The sequence below is a fragment of the Lithobates pipiens genome, unplaced genomic scaffold, assembly GCF_037356315.1.
Source record: "Lithobates pipiens isolate NorthernLeopardFrog02 unplaced genomic scaffold, aLitPip1_a1.2 Scaffold_22, whole genome shotgun sequence".
Classification (NCBI taxonomy): Eukaryota; Metazoa; Chordata; class Amphibia; order Anura; family Ranidae; genus Lithobates; species Lithobates pipiens.
The window spans coordinates 320,539,103-320,559,723 of record NW_027507784.1 but is presented as its reverse complement, the minus strand read 5'-3'; the positions used below and the strand labels follow the sequence as shown (position 1 = coordinate 320,559,723).

The 20,621-nt window shown below is 44.4% G+C and overlaps 1 protein-coding gene across 2 annotated transcripts in view; it reads left to right on the top strand.

The window, feature by feature from the left end:
- Positions 1 to 1,694: 1,694 nt before the first annotated feature.
- Positions 1,695 to 20,621, top strand: part of RGS11 (regulator of G protein signaling 11) — a 203,456-nt gene continuing 184,529 nt past the window's right edge. For both annotated transcript variants that reach the window (XM_077449487.1, XM_077449488.1), the window contains exon 1: positions 1,695 to 1,816. In XM_077449487.1, the coding sequence (XP_077305613.1) occupies positions 1,754 to 1,816 (63 nt within the window). In that variant the 5' untranslated portion in view covers positions 1,695 to 1,753. The remainder of the gene's footprint in view (positions 1,817 to 20,621) is intronic.

Below are 20,621 nucleotides of genomic sequence, written 5' to 3'. Positions count from 1 at the left end.
TGTGCAATAAATTATTTTAAAACCTTGTTTTGTGTTTTATTTACATTTTTTTCACCAGGTGAATGGGTAGAGGTACATTGTACCCCATACTCATTCACATAGGGTGGGGGGCCGATATCTGGGGGCCCCCTTTTTAAAGCACCCACCCATGTTGAGGGCACGCGGCCTGGTACGGCTCAGGGGGGGGGGGGGGCGCTCGCTCGTCCCCATCCCCTTTCCTGACCGGCCGGGCTGCATGCATGGATAAGGGTCCGATATGGACCTGGGGGGGGGGACCCCCACGCCGGAACCCACACACAGGCGGATTGTCCGGCGCACTCTGGTCCACCGGACCAAGTCCGCTAGATAGTCCGATTGTGTGTACGGGGCATTAGTGGTTTCTCTTGCTAGTTTTCTAAGTCTACATACATGGAAGTCTTGAAGTTTTCTATGGAACACAGCAGGACTAAAGTAAGGCCTTGTTCTCAAAATCAAAGAAAGCATTTATTTTTATTTTCTGCAACAAAGGTACATTAATGGTTTGTTGGTACACAGGGGAGCTGGAATTTAGAAAAAAAGGTGAACTTTAGCCTTTAATAAAAAAATAGGTACAGTGGAGTAAGGCCAAGAACTTACAGTATAGACTTCTAAGACTGGAATGCCAGTAAAGCTCATGTGTGTGTAAAGTCAGGCATCCCAATACTTTTGGTAATCTAGTGTACTGTATATATGTATAAAATATGTGTCTTTAGCCATTTCCCTGGAGCTCAGCTTTAAAATCAACTGCAATACTTTTTTTTTTTTTTTTTTTGATTGCTTATCACCTATGAGGTCAATAAAAACCTGACAGAGGCTTCAATCCTTTCCTGCTCTAAAACAAAAAGTATTTGGCCGGAGTTTGGCTTTATTATAAAGGTGTATGAGTTCCCCTAAACCACCACAAGATGCCACTATTATAAGTGTGAGCATAATTATCCTTTAAGGTGGCACTCTACCTTAGGTTGCTCTGCCGGTCTAGTTTATTCCTGGAGGGCTATAAGTATTTTTGGGGGGGGGGTTGAGTCTTCAGTCTGAGGGAAAAAGCAAGCATAATTTCTCCCCAAGGACCTGTCTGTAAGAATGATGTATCCAGGTAGCCATTCCATATGAGCATTCCCTTTGGAAGAGGTTACATAAGGACTTTTCTTACTTGGTGGAGTAAGGCTGATTCCATTCCTTTGAAATGCCATGACTATGTTCTACCCCCTGCTAGGGCATAGGTCTCCCACATTCCTTATTTCTAGAACTGTTGTGACCTCATTAAGGATAGTACCACCATTATCCTATATGGCTGACTGTTCATGTTCTGTAGTAAAGAAAATGTTCTTTTTAAAGAACCTAGTGTTGGCTCTATTTGTCCTGTTCCAGATGGGACCCACTCTTGGACGCAGGCTTGTGCCCAGGAAGGAACACCTGGTTGGATCAGAGGTCCTGGGTTCAGGTTGTAATTATATAATGTGGGAAAATGTAGGTGTATGCCTAATGCATTAAGTCAAATACGGATTTGTGAATATGGCAGGGTTGTTATTATTATTATTTTAGCAATTGTGCTTCAAAATATGCTCATTGTCTTTTCCCGTTCATAGATGCATTTTGCAAGATTGCCACAAGGTGGCATCAGAACCAGCTGAAGGAATAAGGACACCAAGGCTCTCATTGCTCTCACTGCACTCTGCTAGCAGAGGAGACACACACAGTCCATCCTCCGGAGCAGCCTGTCATCCTCATCCTCACCATGACCATTAACAATCTCCAGCAAGGCAAGAATTATAAAGTGCAAATGTCATGTCTGGCCAAGGTGAGTCTTGTTGTTTTCCATGCTGCTGGTTGGGGGGCTGAATGGCACTTTTTGCTCTGGGCTGTGGATATTTAAATTCTACTGGAGTGATGTATTCAATTTCTACAGTGATTTCAAACCAGGCTGCAAAGCAAGGAACAGCTATCTGTTCCAAGAGCCAAGGGGCAGTGCTGTGACTTGTAGTACCTCCACGGCTGAAAGGCTGCTAAATTCTCCCATTGGCAAACTGTTTGGCTTTTTCTTTATTTTTTGTAGTCAGTGATGAGTAAACTCAGAGGACCGCCAGACTGACAGGAACCTGTAGTGGGCTCCGCTCCTATTCCTGACATGACTGGAGAACCACTTTATGCCTGTTTGTGGAGAGGAATTTATTATTGAAATACAGAAATTATTCAGTTGCTGGAAAATGACTTGTTGTCCTCATAGAGTGTGATTTCTTCACCATGTACTGTGATTGGAACATCGTATTCAGTTGTAGCATCAGAGCTCCGATCTATGAACTAGAATCTTCATGTGTTTATCTCTACATAACACAGCAATCCCAATGAAGAAAAAGAATCTCTATGTGTCTGTAAATCGATTTATCTGTCTATCTAGCTATCTGTATCTATCTATCCACCAATTTGTATCTAGCTCTATCTATCTGTATCTAATTTAGATTTAGATTCCTTCCTTTATTTCTTCCTTCCTCTACATCATTCTTTCTTTCTTTCTTGCTTTCTTGTTTTCTTTCATACTCTCCTTCCTTCCTTTCTTCTATCCTTGCTTTCCTTCCTTCCTTTCTTCTATTTTTATCCTCTCCTTCCTTCTTTCCTCCCTTCCTCTCCTTTCCTTTTTGCTTTCTTCCTCTCCTTCCCTTTTTCCTTCCTGACTCTGCTTTCTTTCACCTTATCCCTCCTTTCCTCCTTCCTCTCTTTTCCTTCCTTCTATCTTTCTTCCTTCCCCTTTTCCTCGCCTCTCGTTCCTTCCTTCCTCTGACCTCAGTGATCTATCTATCTCTAATTTAGATTTCTTTCTTTCTTTCTTTCTTTCTTTCTTTCTTTCTCTTCTGTCTATCCTCTCCTTCCTTCCTCCCTTTCTTCCACCCTATCCTTCTTTCCTTGCTTCCATCCTCTCTGTCCTTCCTTCATTTCTTCCACCCACTCCTTCTTTCCTTTCTTCCATCCTCTCCTTCCTTCCTTTATTCTTTCCTTCACTCCTTTCCTTCCCCTTTTCCTTCCTTTTTCTTCTTCTTTCCTCTTCTCTCTTCTTTCCTCTACATCCTTTTCTTTTGTTCGTTCTTTCTTTCTTTCTTTCTTTCTTTCTTTCTTTCTTTTTTCCTTTCTTCCTTTCTTCCTTCCTTTCTTTCTTTTTTCCTTTCTTTCTTTCTTTCTTTCTTTCTTTCTTTCTTTCTTTCTTTCTTTCTTTCTTTCTTTCCGTCTTTCCCTTTCTTTTTATCTTCCATCCTTTCCTTCCCTCCTTTTTTCCATCCTCTCCTTCTTTGCTTTCTTCTATCCCCTCATCCCTTCCTTCCTTTCTTCTATCATCTCCTTCCTTCTTTCCTCCCTTACTATCCTTCCCTTTTTCCTTACTTCCTCTGCTTCTTTCCTCTTCTTCCCTCCTTTCCTCCTTCCTCTCCTCACTTTTCCTTCTTTCCTTCCCCTTTTTTCTACTTTCTTTCCTTCCTTCCTCTGACCTCAGGGATCTATCTATCTAGATAGATAGATTTAGATTTCTTTATTCTTTCTTTCTCCTTCCTTCCTTCCTTCCTTCCATCCTCTCCTTCCTCTCCTTCCTTCTTTCGTCTCTTCCTTCCTCTCCTTCCTTCTTTCCTTTCTTCCACCCTCTCCTTCTTTCCTTTCTTCCACTCTCTCCTTCCTTCTTTCCTTTCTTCTTTACTTTCTTGCACCCACTGCTTCTTTCCTCTTATTCTCTTCCTTCCTTCCTTCCTTCCTTCCTTCCTTCCATTCTTCTTCTTCCTTCCCTTTTTCTCTTCTCCTCTATTTCCTTTCTTCCTCTGAGCTATCTATCTATCTATCTATCTATCTATCTATCTATCTATCTATCTATCTATCTATCTATCTATTAGATAAGTCCACATAAAAGAGACTTTTTAGTTACATGTTTGCAAGTCAAGTCATAAAAATCAAGCAGGGAGGGATCCCCACATTGGGCATGTAGACTCGGGAGTAGAGGTGCCGAGATTTCACCACTGGAGTCCACGTAGGATATAAGGAACCGTTCGGTGGTAGCTAAACCTAGACAAATGTCTGTCTGAGAATGACAGATGAGAAGACAACTCTGCCTGCACCATAGCAACTAATGATGCTGTACAGCCCATCCGCCAGAATCCTAGGAATCAGTGATGCGCAGTGTCATTGGTTGCTGACAGCCAGGCCACAGTATCATTGGTTGCTTTGCCAGTACACTTCTGGGGACACTGGGGTTTAGAAGGAGGCATCCAATGTGCGCACGTCATTCATAATTATCTAATTAGCTGAGGAGAGCCAACAATTCCAAGAAGAACTAACCGGTACAAAACCGAAATGAGATGTGACTGATGTGTGAACTGTCAGGATCATCAACAACATTCTATTTGTACATAAAGAGGTAGATACATTGCATAATATGAAAATGAATAAGCTGTTACGTAGAACGCAAAGGGAGAGTTACATGAATTCCCCTTTAAGGTTGAGATTTAGACTTCAGGTTGGGGGTTCATTTTACAGTAAGCGTTCGGATAAGATAAGGCTGAGAGTAACATTTAGGTTAGGTATAGTGTTAGGATAACACTTCTTACTTTCGTTCCTTTCTCTGACCCTAGTGTTTTACAAATAAATGAATAAACTATTAGTGAAATGTATTTGGCAAATTAAGATTTTAATTAAATGTTAAAAAAAAAATTATTAACAAGTCCAAAAAAATATAAAATGAATATAAGTTGTAAATAGTCATATATTATAGTATGCCATAAAGCTTCAGATTTAGGGTTCATTTTAAGGTTCACTGAAGGTTAAGTGTTGGAGTCAGCCTAAGGTTACACTATTGTTAAATCCAGTTCATTGAGTGCTACCTGTGCTGCTGATTTCTGCAGTAGTAAGGGAAAACCACCAGCTAAGACAACCGTAAAGGAGGCTTCCACAAGCGCTCCTTAAAAGAGAGTCTTTCTCTAAGTCTGGAGTCAATGAAGATGGCAAACGTGATCAACTTCTCCATCTCAGTGGGTATATCTCGGGCTGCTATCTCATCCCTGATGGTATCCGAGAGACCATGAGAAAAAGCAGCCACGCGGGCCTCATTGTTCCACGCAACCTGTGTTTCCAGAGTACGGAATTCTTGCAGAATCTGGCATTTCCAGGAGTGTTGAGTTCCTGGTACCCATCTGTGCTCTGTGGTTCTTTTTCTCCTCACTATGTTACTACAAGCCATAGGAATAAACCACTGAGGGCAACAGGAGACCTGGAGTCCAGCAATCCTGGAAGTATAGGTTTCTGAAGATTCTTCAGCTGGTGGTTCCTCTTTACTACTGCAGAGATTAGCGTCATGGGCATTAAGAAAAGTATCTTACTTGAAGCCCTTTATTTCTGGTTTTCGTTTTGGAGAGATTCACTTGAAATTCCACCTGAACCCCTTGCTATATAGTCTGATGCAGTCAGACTGCAAACACAGAAATGCATATGGGGCTTTTACTCTTTTAATCAGCTAGGTGCTACAGCAAGGGTTGCTGGCAGCACAGAGGGGAGTTGTACCATGGCTCTAACACTTCCAGCAGCCTGGCATGTTCCCCAAACACTGCTCCAATCAACAGCCCTGTGAAGGGAATGAGAGCACTGCTGATTAGAGCAATATGAGCCAAGGTTCGATTCTCCTAGATGCTGCAACCACTGGTTTAAGGTAAGGAACATGAAAGGAACTTTACTTTTCCAGTTCCAAAAGAGCAACCAGTGCTAAAGTCTAATGAGAAATTATTGACCTATGATATATAGAAAGCAAAGGGAAATTTAGACTCTTCTCTTCCTTTACCCATTCCCCTCCTACTTCCTCCCTTCCTTTTCACTCTTTTACTTTCTTGCTTCCTCTCCTCCCTTCCTTTCTTTCTACCTACATTTCCTTCCTTCTTTTCTTTCATCCTCTCCTTGCTTCTTTACTTCATCTTCATTCTTCTTTTCCTCCTTCCTCTCCTTCCTTTTCTCCTGCCTTTTCTCTCTTTCACTTCCATCCTCCCCTTCCTTCCCCCTCCATCCTCTGCTTTCTCTTCCTTCCCTTCTTTCTTTCTTCCTACCTCTTCTTTCTTCCTTTCCTCATGCCTATTCTGCCTTCCTTCTTTTCCTCTTGTCTTCCTTCCTACCTTTCTTTCCTTCCTATTTGTCCTTCTTTTCTTCCTTTCTCTCTCTTCTTTCTTCTTTTCCTACTTCCTTCCTTACCCTTTCCCCCTTATTTTCTCCCTTCCTTTCTTTTTCTTCCTTCTATTTTTCCTTCTCTTCTTTTCAATCTTCTTTTCTTCCCCTTTTCATTTCCTCTATTCATCCTCTATTTCTATCAACTTCTCCTTTTTTTCTACCTTCCTTCATCATCATCCTTTTTTCCTCCCTCATCTCCTTCCTTTCCTCCTACCTTTTCTCCTGCCTCTCCTCTCTTTTACTTCCTCACTCTCCTTTCTCTTCCTTCTTTCCTTCCTTCCTTCCTTCCTTCCCTCCTTTCTTTCTTCCTCCCTCTTCTTTCTTCCTTTCCTCGTACCTCTCTTGCCTTCCTTCTTTTGCTCTTGTCTTACTTCCTTCCTACCTTTCTATCCTTCCTATTCATCCTTCTTTTCTTCCTTTCTTTCTCTTCTTCCTTAATTTCCTCCTTCCTTCCTTACCTCTTTCCCCTTATTTTCTCCCTTCCTTCCTTTCTTTCTTCATTCTATTTCCCTTTCCTCCTTCTTTTCATTCTTCTTTTCTTCCCCTTTTCCTTTCCTCTATTCATCTTCTATTTCTTTCTTCTTCTCCTTTCTTTCTACCTTCCTTCCTCTTCTTCCTTCCTTTCCTCCTTTCGCTCCTCTTGTTCTTTCCCTTCCTCTTCATCCTTCCTCTCCTTCCCTCTTTTTCCTTTCTTCTTTCCTTCTTTTCTTTCTTCTTTGCTTCCATTGTTCCTCTCCCTTTTCATCATTCTTTTCTTTCTTCCTCCTTCCTTCCTTCCTTCCTTCCTTCCTTCCTTCTTTCCTTCCTTCCTTCCTTCCTTCCTATCGTTCCTCTCCTTCCTCTCCTCTCTTTTCCTTCATTCCTTCCTATGCTTCCTACCTTCTGTGCTTTCCTCCTTCCCTTTTTTCCTTCTTCCACTTCATTATTTCCTTCCTCTTCATCATTCCTTCCCTCCATTGCTTGTTCCTTCCCCCTTTCCTCTCCTCTCTTTCCTTCCTTTCTCTGACCTCAGTATTTTACAAATAAATAAATAAAATATTAGAAAAGGCATTTTAAAAATATATAAAAAAAACGATTCCTAAAGTTATCAGCTGAAAAAGGTAAAAAAAAAACTATTATAGCCGACCATACACCTCTGGGTTTAGAGTTGACTTTAAGGAATTCTCATCGAGTGTCACTTTTGCCAGTGCCAAAGTCTAATGAGATTTCCCTATATATGTCTCTGCTCCTTCCTACAAAACCTTAATAAACCCACATTTTTTATTTTTTTTTTGTATTATGGGAAATCCATCAGGGGAGGGCGATGCCACCATTTGCCTTGTAAAAAATGAAATCACAGAAATAGCCATCTGAACATGGTCCAAGAATCTCTGACAGAAGATGCGCTGTCATTTGGCTTGCCAGGAATGATGCAAATCTGAAGTGTCAGCCTTGGATGGAGGTGCCCTTTAATTAGGACTTCCCTGTATATATATATATTTATGCGTGCACCCACATAAAAAAATCATGTTGAGTTTTAGCTATATTCGGAGCCTCCCTGCTATGATAATCAGCGCTCCTCTACACTGTACTGATTACAGCCAGTGCTAAGTCAGGACAAGCAGTTTGTAGCGAATTCCCAGATAAAGCGTGTTATATTTAGCCGAAATGGAATCTGCAGGCTTGTTTGCTAAGCAGCGTGTAATGGAACAAAGGACGGTGCCGATCCGTCATCCTTTTAGGCTTATTGATCGTCAATAAACCGTGCGTTTCTGCCTCATCTATTATTAAATATTTAAATATCACTATTAAAGAAGAGATAAACCCATTTGCTAAAATTTCATGTCAATGTCATTTTCAAAAGTAGTTTTCAATCTTAAATTGATCTTAAATTTAAAATTTTTTTTAAAATAATACCCAGTGATCCTGCCATGAAGATCAATGTTCAGGCACTTTTTGTTATGGGGGTGACAACTGTCTGTCAGCTGTGTTCCTGGGTTGTCACCCCATCACATGTAGTGGAGTCTACAACAATGTGCTTCTTTGTATACATCCAGCACATATTTGATCATTGAAATAGTATCAATTTTTTTGCCTGCCCGACTGGAAGTGACGTTTCCTATAGACTGCTAAATATTTATTTCTCATTGTGCAGACATCTTTTGAAAAATCATCTTGACCTTGTCTCCAATATGTTACTAAGCACCAAGCCATCATAATTCAATAGACTTCTGTCACCAACCTGCTCTCATATAACAGAGAGATTCCTGAACAGGGAGATCATGTATTGTTTGCAAGAAGAGCATCAGTGCTAAGGGCTATTGATTGCACCATTCTTTTCACAGCATTTCACAACATTTCTATCGAAAAAACATTTAGTGCCTGAAAAATACACAATAACCACCTAGTAACAAATCACACATAAAAAATGGTGATATAATCATAGTCCGTGATTAAACAATCCATAGATGAGCCAAAAATTGCCACATGTGACATTATGCAAAAATAATATCTTCCAAATATTCCACCAGAGTCTGTCCTCAGACTGTGTGCACCCTATGTGCTGTGTGTGTCCTCAGACTGTGTGCACCCTATGTGCTGTGTGTGTCCTCAGACTGTGTGCACCCTATGTGCTGTGTGTGTCCTCAGACTATGTGTACCCTATGTGCTGTGTGTGTCCTCAGACTGTGTGCACCCTATGTGCTGTGTGTGTCCTCAGACTATGTGTACCCTATGTGCTGTGTGTGTCCTCAGACTGTGTGCACCCTATGTGCTGTGTGTGTCCTCAGACTATGTGTACCCTATGTGCTGTGTGTGTCCTCAGACTGTGTGCACCCTATGTGCTGTGTGTGTCCTCAGACTGTGTGCACCCTATGTGCTGTGTGTGTCCTCAGACTATGTGTACCCTATGTGCTGTGTGTGTCCTCAGACTGTGTGCACCCTATGTGCTGTGTGTGTCCTCTGACTGTGTGCACCCTATGTACTGTGTGTGTCCTCAGACTGTGTGCACCCTATGTGCTGTGTGTGTCCTCTGACTGTGTGCACCCTATGTGCTGTGTGTGTCCTCAGACTGTGTGCACCCTATGTGCTGTGTGTGTCCTCAGACTATGTGTACCCTATGTGCTGTGTGTGTCCTCAGACTGTGTGCACCCTATGTGCTGTGTGTGTCCTCAGACTATGTGTACCCTATGTGCTGTGTGTGTCCTCAGACTGTGTGCACCCTATGTGCTGTGTGTGTCCTCTGACTGTGTGCACCCTATGTACTGTGTGTGTCCTCAGACTGTGTGCACCCTATGTGCTGTGTGTGTCCTCTGACTGTGTGCACCCTATGTGCTGTGTGTGTCCTCAGACTGTGTGCACCCTATGTGCTGTGTGTGTCCTCTGACTGTGTGCACCCTATGTACTGTGTGTGTCCTCTCCTCAGCAGTGTTGGTCATCTTACTTCTTTAAAAAAGTAATTAATTAAGTTACAAATTACTTCTCCCAAAAAGTAATTGCCTCAGTAACTCAGTTACTACATTGGAAAAGTAATTAGTTACTCAGCAAAGTAACTGTGACAGGGGTGGCAGCGTGGTACTTGAGGGGCACTTGAGGGGGTGGCAGCGGTGGTACTTGAGGGGTGGCAACGGTGATACTGGAGGGGGGGGCAGTGGTGGTGTAGTACTTGGGGGGGTGGCAGTGGTGGTGGTGTACAGTACTTGCGGGGGTGGCAGCGGGGGTACTTGGGGGTGTGGCAGTGGTGGTGTACTGGGGGGGTGGCAGGCAATGGTGGTACTTGGGGGGGTGGCTGCGGTGATGGTGCCATCCTCTCCCAGCAGCACCTCTACCTCTTATTGATCCCATCCCCCACCACCACTGATCTCATCCCTGGGGTAAGGATGGGATCAGTAAGAAGCAGAGGTGGTGGAGGACTTGGGATGGATCGATTGCACTGCAATTCGTATCGTCAGACAGTAACTTACTTGAATGCCTCCAGGGATGCCTTTTCTCATTGGGAGAGAGAGAGACCCTCCCCTTCACTCTATTGGTCAGCTGACTTCATTTTTCAGTGTCCACCCCGCCTCCCTACATTCTCTCTCTCTCTGGATAGACGGGTGGGATGGGGCGGTCCAGACAGTCTCTCTGAGTCTCAGCCTCTTCTCAGCTCAGCGGGCGAAAGCCCCCTTCCCTGCGGTGGAATGAACGGCCAGGCAGCGCAACCACAGCGGGCCTCCCGGGCGGTAGATGTAATTGCGGTAACACCACCCAAGTAATGGAAACTGAGTTACCATGAGGGGAAGAGTAATCAGTTAGATTACTCGTTACCCTCTAAAGTAACTGCGTTAAGTAACTCCGTTTATTTTAACTGAGTTACTTACATCACTGGTCCTCAGACCCTAAAATGACACAGGAGATGCTTTTCTGAAGAGAAGAGTGTGTGTGTGTGTGTGTGTGTGTGGGGGGGGGGGGGGGGTGGACCCTGAGGAGGAGAATAGAGATGTAGGTGGTGCATAATCCTTGAGGCTATAATGTTGTATACGTGTGGGAACTATGCTGGGCTACTAAGAGGACACAGGGGGTACTTTTTTGCAAAGAAGAGTGGAGAATGTAGACTCTGAGGAGGAGAACAGAGAGATAGGGGGTGCATAGTCCCTGAGGATGGAAAGCTGTATCAATGCAAGAACCCTCCAGTGCTACTAACAGGACAAAGGGGGTGCTTTTCTGCAAAGGAGATTGGAGGGTGGAGCGTGAGGACTCTGAGGTGGAGAACAGAGAGGTAGGTAGTGCATGAGACTTAAAGGGCAAAGGAGGTGTTTTTTTAAAGAGGAGAGTGGAGACCTGAGGGTGTGGACTCTGAGGAGGAGAGCAGAGAGGTAGGTAGCGCGTGAGCTCTGATGATGTAAAGCTGTATATGTGCTACTAAGAGGACACAGAAGGTGCTTTTTGGCAAAGGAGAATGGAAGTGAGGACCCTGAGGAGTAAAGCATCCTCCAGTACTACTAACCGGACAGAGGGTGTGCTCTTCTGCACAGGAGAGTGGAGTGTAAGAACCTTGAGGAGGAGAACAGAAGGGTAGGTGGTGCTTGAGCCCTCAGGGTGTAAAGCTGTATGACTGAGAGAACCTTCCAGTACAACTAACAAGACACTGTGGGTGCTTTTCTGCAAAGGAGAGTGGAGGGTGATGACTCTGAGAAGGAGAGCAGAGAGGTAGGTGGTGCATGAGGCCTGACGGTGTAAAGCTGTATGAGTGCGAAAACCCTTAAATACTACTAATGCCGCGTACGCACGATCGGACTATCTGGCGGACTGCAATTCAATCATGTGTGGGCTCCAGTGGACTTTGAAAGAAGACTTGACTCAAAATTTGCTCGTCTGTATGCTGGTCCACCGGACTTTCCAACGGACTTGCACACACGGACTAAAGTCCGTTTATTTTAAACATGACTTCAGGTACGACGGGACTAGAGAAGGAAGTCAATCTCGCTGCCTCCATCAGCGAGATTGACACCATGCGAGCCCTGTCGCCTGGTATGGGTTTTAAGGGTAACCCCTACGCCAAGAAACAGCGTGGGGTCTCCCCAAAGTCCATACCAGACCCTTATCCGCAGCCCGGCTGGTCAGGAAAGGGGGTGGGGAAGAGCGAGCGCCCCACCCCTCCTGAACTGTACCAGGCCTTATGCCCTCAACATGGGGGGTGGGTGCTTTGGGGAAGGGGGGCGCTCAGCGGCCCCCCACCCCAAAGCACCTTGTCCCCATGTTGATGAGGACAAGGGCCTCTTTCCGACAACCCTGGCCCTTGGTTGTTGGGTCTGCAGGCGGGAATAAGATCCCGGCCCCCCACCCTATGTGAATGAGTATGGGGTACAGCGTACCCCTACCCAGTCACCTGAGGAAAAAAATGTCAATAAAAAAACACACTACACAGGTTTTTAAAGTAGTTTATTAGGCAGCTCCAGGGGTCTTTTTCCGACTTTGGGGGTCTTCTTCCAACTTCTTCGTGCTTTCTGGTTCTTCTCGCCGGGCTCCTCCGATATCTTCTGCTCTTTTTCCACTCTTTTGCTAGCGGAGGAGCCCGGCTTTCTCCTTCATCGCCGCTGTCTTCTTCTTCCTTCTTTTGTTCTTCCGATGTTGACACAACGCTCTCTCCCATTGTAATGCAGTGGACACGGTACGCAGTGACTTATATAGGTATAAGGGGCGGAGTCACCGGGTGATTTCATTTGGTGACCCCGCCCCTTATGATGTCATAGTCCCCACATCCCCCGGGACTGTGACATCATAAGGGGCAGGGTCACCGTCTGAAATCACCCGGTAACCCCGCCCCTTATACTTATATAAGTCGCTGCATACCGTGTCCACGGCATTACAGCGGGAGAGAGCGTTGTGTCAACATCGGAAGAACAGAAGAAGGAAGAAGAAGATGACAGCGACGACGAAGGAGAAAGCCGAAGGGCGCCCCCCTTCCCCAAAGCACCCACCCCCCATGTTGAGGGCATGCTTCCTAGTACGGTTCAGGAGGGGGGGGTGCGCTCACTCGTCCCCACCCCCTTTCCTGACCGGCCAGGCTGCGTGCTTGGATAAGGGTCTGGTATGGACTTTGGGGAGACCCCCACGCTGTTTTTTCAGCGTAGGGGTTACCCTTAAAACCCATACCAGGTGATGGGGCTCGTAAGGTGTCAATCTCGCCGATAAAGGCGGCGAGATTGACTTCCTTCTCTAGTCCCGTCGTACCTGAAGTCACGTTCAAAATGAACGGACTTTAGTCCGTGTGTGGGCAAGTCCGTTCATTTGGAAAGTCCGGCGGATTGTCGGCCGGACCTAGTCCGCCGCAAAGTCCGTTTGTGTGTGGTCGTGTGTGTGCAAGTCCGCTCCGTTCGGAAAATTCCGGCATACCTCTGCTGAAAAATGCGGCGGATTGTCTGATCGTGTGTACGCAGCATAACAGTACACATGGGGTGCTTTTCTGCAAAGGAGTGTGAAGGGTAAGGACCCTGAGGAGGAGAACATACAGTAGGGGTAGGTGGTGCATGAGCTCTCAGGGTGTAAAACTGTATGAGTGCAAGAATAACTCACCTGTAGACTCTTGCATAGTGTGAATGAGAGTTAGAGCCTCGAACAGGATTTTATTTATCAAGATTTCCATACAAAATAACTGGTATAAAAATCCTGCATAGCTTGTAATCCAAAAAAAATATGTTTTGATTGGAGTTCTACTTTAGATAAATATCAAAAATAAGGATCATAGGAACATGTGGTAGGCCTGCGATTTTTTTTACAAGTTGAATTCACACTGAACAACTCGTACTTTTCCATTTGGTTATGTCGCCCCAGTCTTCTGTCTGGAGCTCAGCTGCTAAAGGATATTGCCTCGCTGTGCCGTACACACAATTATAGATTTCGGTGAGAAAGCGAGCTATTGAGTGTCATTCTATAGCACTTCCAGTGTGCTTGTTGAAGCTCTCCATCTGTTCCCGGATCTGATTGTAGTCAGCTAGATATCTTTCAAAGACGCTCCAGAGAATTTTCTCATCAGAGCTGAGGGTTGGGGGTTGGGGGGGGGCACTTATAAGTAATGTGATTCCACGCAGCTCAAGATTGCATTGAAATATTGCGATGCAGTTACATCTACACTATATTACCAAAAGTATTGGGGCACCTGCCTTTACACGCACATGAACTTTAATGGCACCCCAGTCTTAGTCCGTAGGGTTCAATATTGCGTTGGCCCACCCTTTGCAGCTATAACAGCTCCAACTCTTCTGGGAAGGCTGCCCATAAGGTTTAGGAGTGTGTCTATGGGAATGTTTGACCATTTTTCCAGAAGCCCATTTGTGAGGTCAGGCACTGATGTTGGACGAGAAGGCCTGGCTCACAGTCTCCACTCTAATTCATCTCAAAGGTGTTCTATTGGGTTGAGGTCAGGCCAGTCAAGTTCCTCCACCCCAAACTCGCTCACCCATGTCTTTATGGACCTTGCTTTGTTCACTGGTCCGCAGTCATGTTGGAACAGGAAGGGGCCATCCCTAAACTGTTCCCACAAAGTTGGGAGTATGAAATTGTCCAAAATGTCTTAGTATGCTGACACCTGAAGAGTTCCCTTCAATGGAACGAAGCCCAAACCCTGAAAAACAACACCAAATCATAACCCCCCTCCACCAAATGATTTGGACCAGTGCACAAAACAAGGTCCATAAAGACATGGATGAGCTATCCCTTGTAATAGAAATAAGGATGACAGGTCCTCTTTATGTGGAGATCTGGGATCAAAAAGACCCCAAATCTCCTTTTGCCTTTAAATGTAAAAAGATCAAAAACATTTTTGGTTTAAAAACAAAAATTGTTTACTTCCGCCCTACACCGGGCATGACGTCATGACGTCGCTCTGGTCCTCCAAGACCATAAAGGCAATAAGAGACGATCTACTCTCTAACTGCCTCTGCAACCAGCTGGGCCACACCGTCGGATCGTTTCTTGGGCACGCCGGTGGAAAGGGTAAGCCCGAGAGGAATCAGCAAGTGGTGGGGTGGAGGGTTGGGTAAATGTCCTCTCCTGCCACTTTAGAAAGCAATCCAGTGGCTAATGAGCCTCTCGGATCTCTTTCATGGGAAAAAAAAAACCACTTGCGAACCACAATATATATTTATGGTTGAAGCCCTCTGACCGATACGAGTATGGAGAACATTTAGACTTTAACATAAGACTTACAACATGAAATGGACCTGAAGAGTGCCCTGGACTGGTGGACAGTATACCAAAATAAGGGGGCATAAGGTTTAGAAATGAATGTTTGTGAAGAGAAATACATTTGATACATGCCCTGAAAAGGGCATGTGAGGGTGGGTATTGCGCACACAAAACCGACAAAGACCACAGGCGAACAGACTGGTTAAATACCCCCCCAGGCTCCTCCCATAAATTCAGGCCACCATACTGGCCTTCTTACATATATGTATTGCGGTCGTCAACTGGTTAATATGCCTAAGGCCTTATACAGGATGTTTCTTTCAAGGGATGCTGTGCTTTCTAATGAGAAAGCCCAGCACTACCTACAGGCAGGACCGTTTTTAAGGCAGGGCAAAAGGGGCATCTGCCCTGGGCCCTGTCATTGTTGTGGGGCCCAAAGCAGCTGCCTCATACTTGGCAACTATCCCAGTGTAATTTCTCTTGTTCCTTGAGGTTTTAGTCCAGTGCTGTGTCCTGATATTTCAGTGTGAAGTTCTGTTACTAATGCTGCCCAGCTCTGCCCTATTGTTGTGTACAGATGCAGACCTTTTGCTTATATGTAAATACCGACATTGACATGTAAATAGTGATGGCTTTCATATGTAAATAGAGGCAGTATTCATATGTATATCATGCCCCCCAGAGGTCATATCCACCATCACCTATACTGAATGCTGCCCACTGGGGAGATGAAGGGGCATGCTTGAAAGTCTGCACTGCCACTGAGCCAGAGAGTCCTAGGATCCCTAGGAGTTTAATGTCTGTTAATGGGCCCCCTTATCTCCCCTTTCCATGGTGTTCAGTAACCTATAGCAACCAATCAATGAGCAGTATTGATGTACAGCAATCTCTAGCAGCCAATCAACAAGCAGAAACTATGTGATGTAACCTCTAGCAACCAGTCAGTGAGTGGTAATGATACACTGTAACCTCTGGCAACCAAACGCAATAACTGTCTGATCTGATTCAGTAAACTGATTGTGAGTCTTGTTGCCTTTTATTACGTCTCAAAGCAGGTGGAGGGCGAAACTGCATGGAGGGGGGGGGGGGCAAATTTCTTTTGCCCAGGGTCCAATTAATATCAACAGCCCTGCCTACAGGCTTGATCATTTGAAAAGCAAGGGGGTAGAATCCCTTCTCTGAGGCATTCATTAGCCTGTGCAATCTATCTACTGCTATTTTGGTCTCTGGCTGAACTGTGAAGTCTTGTCAGTCTGCCAAAAAGCAGTGATTTTCGCTTGGTGAACGCCACCTCCTGGCTGCAAATGGTAAATATGAAATATTTTATATTTACCTGATTATTAGGAAATTGTATCAATGTAAAATGGTGTTTTAGTACTAAATAATTATAATAATAGGAATACTAATAACATTAATAATAAAAATAAATATATATATCCTCAACGGTACATGGCACCCGGTGAGTATGCATCTCCAGAGCATGGTCACATAACATGTGTTGTCATAGGACCAAGCCCAAGAATTGCACTGGGGTATATCACAGTGTTTTGTACCGTCCCTCAACAATTTCCCTGAAGCCCCCCCAGATCATGAGGCAGTACATCTCCACTTGGTACTATGCTTCTTTTTTTCTTCAGTAAATGTCTATTGAAATTTGAAGGCTAGTGCCATAACGTTATGACAGCAGAATAATAACCACACAATTAACATCAGTGCATGAATTTCAGCTGGAAAACATATTGCAATCAAATGTTCATGAAATAACGATACAAGTGGGGGCAGCCTAATACCGTTAATGGACTCTGATGAGATGGGTATGATCTCCGGCAACCTGTGCTAATTTGCACCTAATAATATGCCTGTTACATTGAGAGCCTAGATGTAACATTCTGTAAGCAGAGAGGTTAACTAATGCTAAAAGCCTAAAGTGTGCAAATAAGGAGGAAAAAGCAAAATGGAGGGGAAAGAAAGGAAATGGGGATGGAGAGGGGTCAGGCGTAATAAGGGGCATTCCCTTGATAGCAGAGATTTCACGCCATGGTATCTGAGGTGCGCGGTCACATTCTTGGTGAGATCTAATTAAAATTAGAGACAAGCTTTCACTCAGATCTTTTGAAATCTTCATACAGAACCTTTTTTTTTTTTTTTTTTTAAAGAAACTTTAAGTATGGTATTGATATGGCTGGAGGATTCCAAGCCCGTCGCATACCACCAAGGCTGGACTTACTTACTGAATGTGCCAGAGCTGTTCCACGAATAAAGATATGCATTTTCATACCTGGGAACTTTTGAAAATCAGATTTCCTGAGAATAGCAGCAGAGTAGGGGGTGGGGCTAATAGTGGTGCGCATAGGGCTCCACGCTGAATTCTGGGTGTGGCAAAATTGCACTAACAGTGTGAAGGGACTTAAAATGTGAGCCTACGTACAGGGTGTAAGAGTCAGCAGTATGTAATGTACATATTGCAGGGGTCTGGGGAGGTTATGTACATAGTGCAGGGGTCAGACATGCAATGTACTGAGTTGGGGGTCAGGTGTATGTTGTCTACATAGTAAAGTATAGGGCACCCCCTACAGTATAAAGGGAAACTTTGGGTGGTCACCATGGATGTGTTTGTGAATCTATAGAGCTGATGGACCAGTTGAGATCCCATCCTTCTATGGGCAAAGGGTGAGCCAAATCTGCTTCCTGAGTCTGTTAGGGTTCCAAAATCTCTTTACCTTTGTCTATTTTCACCATATATGCCCAAGTGTACCTAGAGCTGAATGACAACAGAATGGAAGCTATGCAATTTGTTAGAAATGTAAATTGGGATATAGTACATATAAGGAGAAACATGGATGTCCACCATGGCTGTGTTAGGGAACCTCTAGCTTATGGACACAGTATGGTGACCTCTGTGCCTTGGCATGAAGTCATGGGATAGATAGAAGACTTAGATGAAGTTGTTTAAAGCTTCAGTCCAATAGGATACAGAGTTTGACAGCACTTCCCTGGTCCGACACACCCCCTCTGGTCAGCCACACCCTTTATTGTCCAGAGAACTTGTGATGAGGGGTGTGGCCACTACTCATCTATGCAAGCACAAAGCACTGGAGTGGCAGTGGGAACTTTATTTTAAAGCATTTCTGTTTAAAAAAACTGCTAAAAAATTATTACATATGGCAGTACAAGACCCTGAAGCGAGAATGAGACTTCAAACAGGCTTTATATCTGGTCACAAGGAATTACTGTCTATACAACTTTAGATTATAGGCAAGCACTGTGGACTCCTTGACTATGGCCCTTCTAGAGCTGATGGGCCAATTGAGAGCCCATCCTTCTATGGGTAAAGAGTGAGGCAAATCTGCTTTCTGAGGCCGCGTACACACGGGCGGATTGTCTGCCCAACTAAGTTCGGCAGACAATCCGACAGACAGTCCGTTCAAAATTAGCATGAACGGACTTGACCACACACGATGAGCAGACAGTCCGCTGAAAGCGTGCGTGATGACGTGTACAGCACGTACAACGGGACTAGAAAAACGACGTCCTATACACTGCAATGCAACCTTTGGCCGTGTAAACCCTTTCTGAGCATACGCCATACTTAGTCCGTCCAACTTGCCTACACACGAGCGGACTGTCCGCTGAAACCAAGTTTGGACGGACAAAACCAAGTTTGAACGGACTGTCTTACGGAAATTCCGTAAGACTTTGTTCGTCAGACTGTCCGCTGAAAAAGTCCGCTGAAGCCCACACACGAGCGGATTGTCCGCTGAAACACTGTTCAGCGGACTAAGTTGGGCAGACAGTCCGCCCGTGTGTACGCGGCCTTAGTCTATTGGGGTTCTGAAATCTCTTTACCTTTGCCCATTCCCACCATATATGCCTAAATGTACCTAGAGCTGAACAACAACAGAATGGTAGCTATGCAATTTGTCAGAAATGTAAACTGGGATATAGTACATATTGAGAAGAATTTTGGATGGCCACCATAGAATCTCTAGAGCTAATGAACCAGTTGAGATCCCATCCTTCTATGGGCAAAGTGTATGCCAAATGTATTTCCTGCGCATTCTTTACTTACAGTATATAATGCAAAGATTGTAAGTTCAGGTGTGGTACCAGTAAGGTCAGCATGGCAATACCTGTGCCTTGGCATTCAGTCATATGATGGACAGAAGTCCCACAAGAAGCTTGTTATACCCTGTTTCCCCTAAAATAAGACCTAGCGTGATTGTCGGTGATGACTGCAATATAAGCCCTGCCCCCCAAATAAGCCCTAGTTAAAGTCCGTGTAGGTCTTATTTTCAGGGGGTAGGGCTTATATTGCAGCCAACACCAACAATCACGCTAGGTCTTATTTTAGGGGAAACAGGGTAGCTTAAGTAGGCCACAGAGTTTGACAATACTGCCCAGTGCACCCTGTAATCCAAGAGATCTGGTCGAACACATTCCCTCTGATCAGCCATACCCCATCATCCTCAGCACTACAAGTTTATGTGAGGACACCTGTAATGATGGATGTGGCCATTACTCACCTTTGCCAATAAAAAAGCACTGGAGTGGGAGTAAGGAAACACATTTATACTATGAGAACATAAAAAAAAAAAAAATCCTTGCAAACTTTGGAACTTTGCATGGCCACCATAGCTGTGTTAGTTGAGTCTCTAGGGCTAATGGACCAGTTGAGATCCCATCCTCCTTTGGGCAAAGTGTGTGCTGAATATGCTTCCTGTGCATTCTTTACTCACAGTATTTAACGCAAGGGTTGTAAGTTGTTGTTGTGGTAACAGTAAGGTCAGAATAACAATACCTGTGCCTTGGAATTCAGTCATATGATGGGTAGAAGTCCCACAAGAAGCTTGTTATAGCTTGAGCCCAGTAGGCCACAGAGTTTGACAATACTGCCTGATGCACTCTGTAATCTCATACACATTCCCTCTGATCAACCACACCCCATCATCCTCAGCACTACAAGCCTATGTGAAGACATTGTTCCCCTATTCCAGAACAAAGCACTGTAGTGGGAGAACAGGAAACGCATTTCTGCTGTGAGAAAATGTTTTTTTTTTAAAAAGCATTTCTGTTCACAAACCATTACAAAAAATCATTGCATATGGCAGTAAAGGACCTGAATAAAGTGTGAAATTTCCAATGGACTTAAAATCTAGTCACAAAGCATTGCTGTGTACAAAACTTTAGATTATAGGTAAGCACAGTAGACTTTCTATTTTGGGCCTTCTAGAGTTGATGGGCCAGTTGAGATACCGTAATTTCCTTCTGTGGTGCATATCTGCTTCATATGCATTCTTTTCCTATAATGCCCCGTACACACGGTTGGATTTTCAGACATAAAATGTTCGATAGGAGCTATTTGTCGGAAATTCCGACCGTGTGTAGGCTCCATCAGACATTTTCCATCGGAATTTCCGTCACACAAAATTTGAGATCTGGATCTCAAATTTTACGACAACAAAATTCGTTGTCGGAAATTCCGACCGTGAGTACACAAAGTTCCACACATGCTCGGAATCAAGCAGAAGAGCCGCACTGGCTATTGAACTTCATTTTTCTTGGCTCGTTGTACGTGTTGTATGTCGCCGCGTTCTTGGCGATCACAATTTCCGACCAACTTTGTGCGACCGTGTGTATGCAAGACGAGTTTGAGCCAACATCCGTCTGAAAAAATCCATGAATTTTGTTGTCAGAATGTCCGATCGTGTGTACGCGGCATTAATGCAAGTGTTATAAGTTCTGTTTTACCAGTTAGGCCAGTATGGCAATCCCTGTGCCTTGGC